Raw genomic sequence first — 862 nt, 5'->3', positions numbered from 1 at the left:
GCGATTGCACTCGGCCATCTCGCAAGGCTGCTCGAATTACAGCTTGTTGAGCAGGGCCGTTGGGTGCGGTAAGACTGGCGCTTCTACCGACATGGTTGTTGGCAGCCCCACGAATCCAGGCATAGACAGTTGCAGGATCCGTAGATTCACGTGGGAGTGCCTTTAGAAGCAGTGCTCCGCATCCTTCGCTGCGGACGTAGCCGTTGGCCGATGCGTCGAAGGTCTTGCAGCGACCATCGATGCTGAGCATGCGCGCTTTGCAGGTCTCAATGAAATAGGTCGGCGTGAGAAGTGCGTTCACCCCCATCACAAGTGCCGGGCTTTCAGATGACAAGACGGAGGGAAGGGACAAGCAAAGAGCGACGAGGGACGAAGAGCATGCAGTGTCTATCGAGATACTCTGGCCTGTGAGTGAGTAGAAGTATGAAATGCGGTTCGCCAGGACGGCTACGGCGTTGGATGTAGCAGTAAATGCAGTAACCGCGGAATCGCCGTTGAATACTTCTTCATGATTCATTGCTCCAACAAACACACCCACAGGAAGGCCTTCGAGGCCCTTCAGAGTGTACCCGGCATCGACTGCAGCTTCAAGTGCCACCTCTAGAGCAACGCGTTGCCGAGGATCCATCTGTTTTGCTTCTTCGTCAGATATATGGAAGAAGCGGTTATCGAACATGTTCATATACTCTATAAAACCTCCTTGCCGGACGTACATCTTCCCGGGAGCATCTGGGTTCGGATCGTAGCAAGCTTTGACGTCAAAACGATTCTCAGGAATGTCAGAAATGCAATCAACTCCCTGCGCGATCATTCTCCAGAAACCACTAGGGTCGCTGCCAGAAGCCGGGAATCGACAGGCCAT

The 862-nt window shown here is 53.6% G+C and overlaps 1 protein-coding gene across 1 annotated transcript; it reads right to left on the bottom strand.

Annotated features, from left to right (window-relative positions):
• Positions 1 to 36: 36 nt before the first annotated feature.
• EMH_0000170 (uncharacterized protein) lies at positions 37 to 811 on the bottom strand (the record flags this gene model as incomplete). The annotated part of the gene is made up of 2 exons (XM_038022217.1): positions 37 to 83; positions 151 to 811. The coding sequence occupies 2 exons, from the start codon at positions 809 to 811 to the stop codon at positions 37 to 39; spliced, it is 708 nt and encodes a 235-aa protein (XP_037878071.1).
• Between the last annotated feature and the right edge of the window lie 51 nt (positions 812 to 862).

The sequence above is a fragment of the Eimeria mitis genome, genomic scaffold (assembly GCF_000499745.2).
Source record: "Eimeria mitis Houghton genomic scaffold, Emh_scaff12259, whole genome shotgun sequence".
NCBI classification, from domain to species: Eukaryota; Apicomplexa; class Conoidasida; order Eucoccidiorida; family Eimeriidae; genus Eimeria; species Eimeria mitis.
This window is presented reverse-complemented; position numbering and strand designations above follow the sequence as displayed.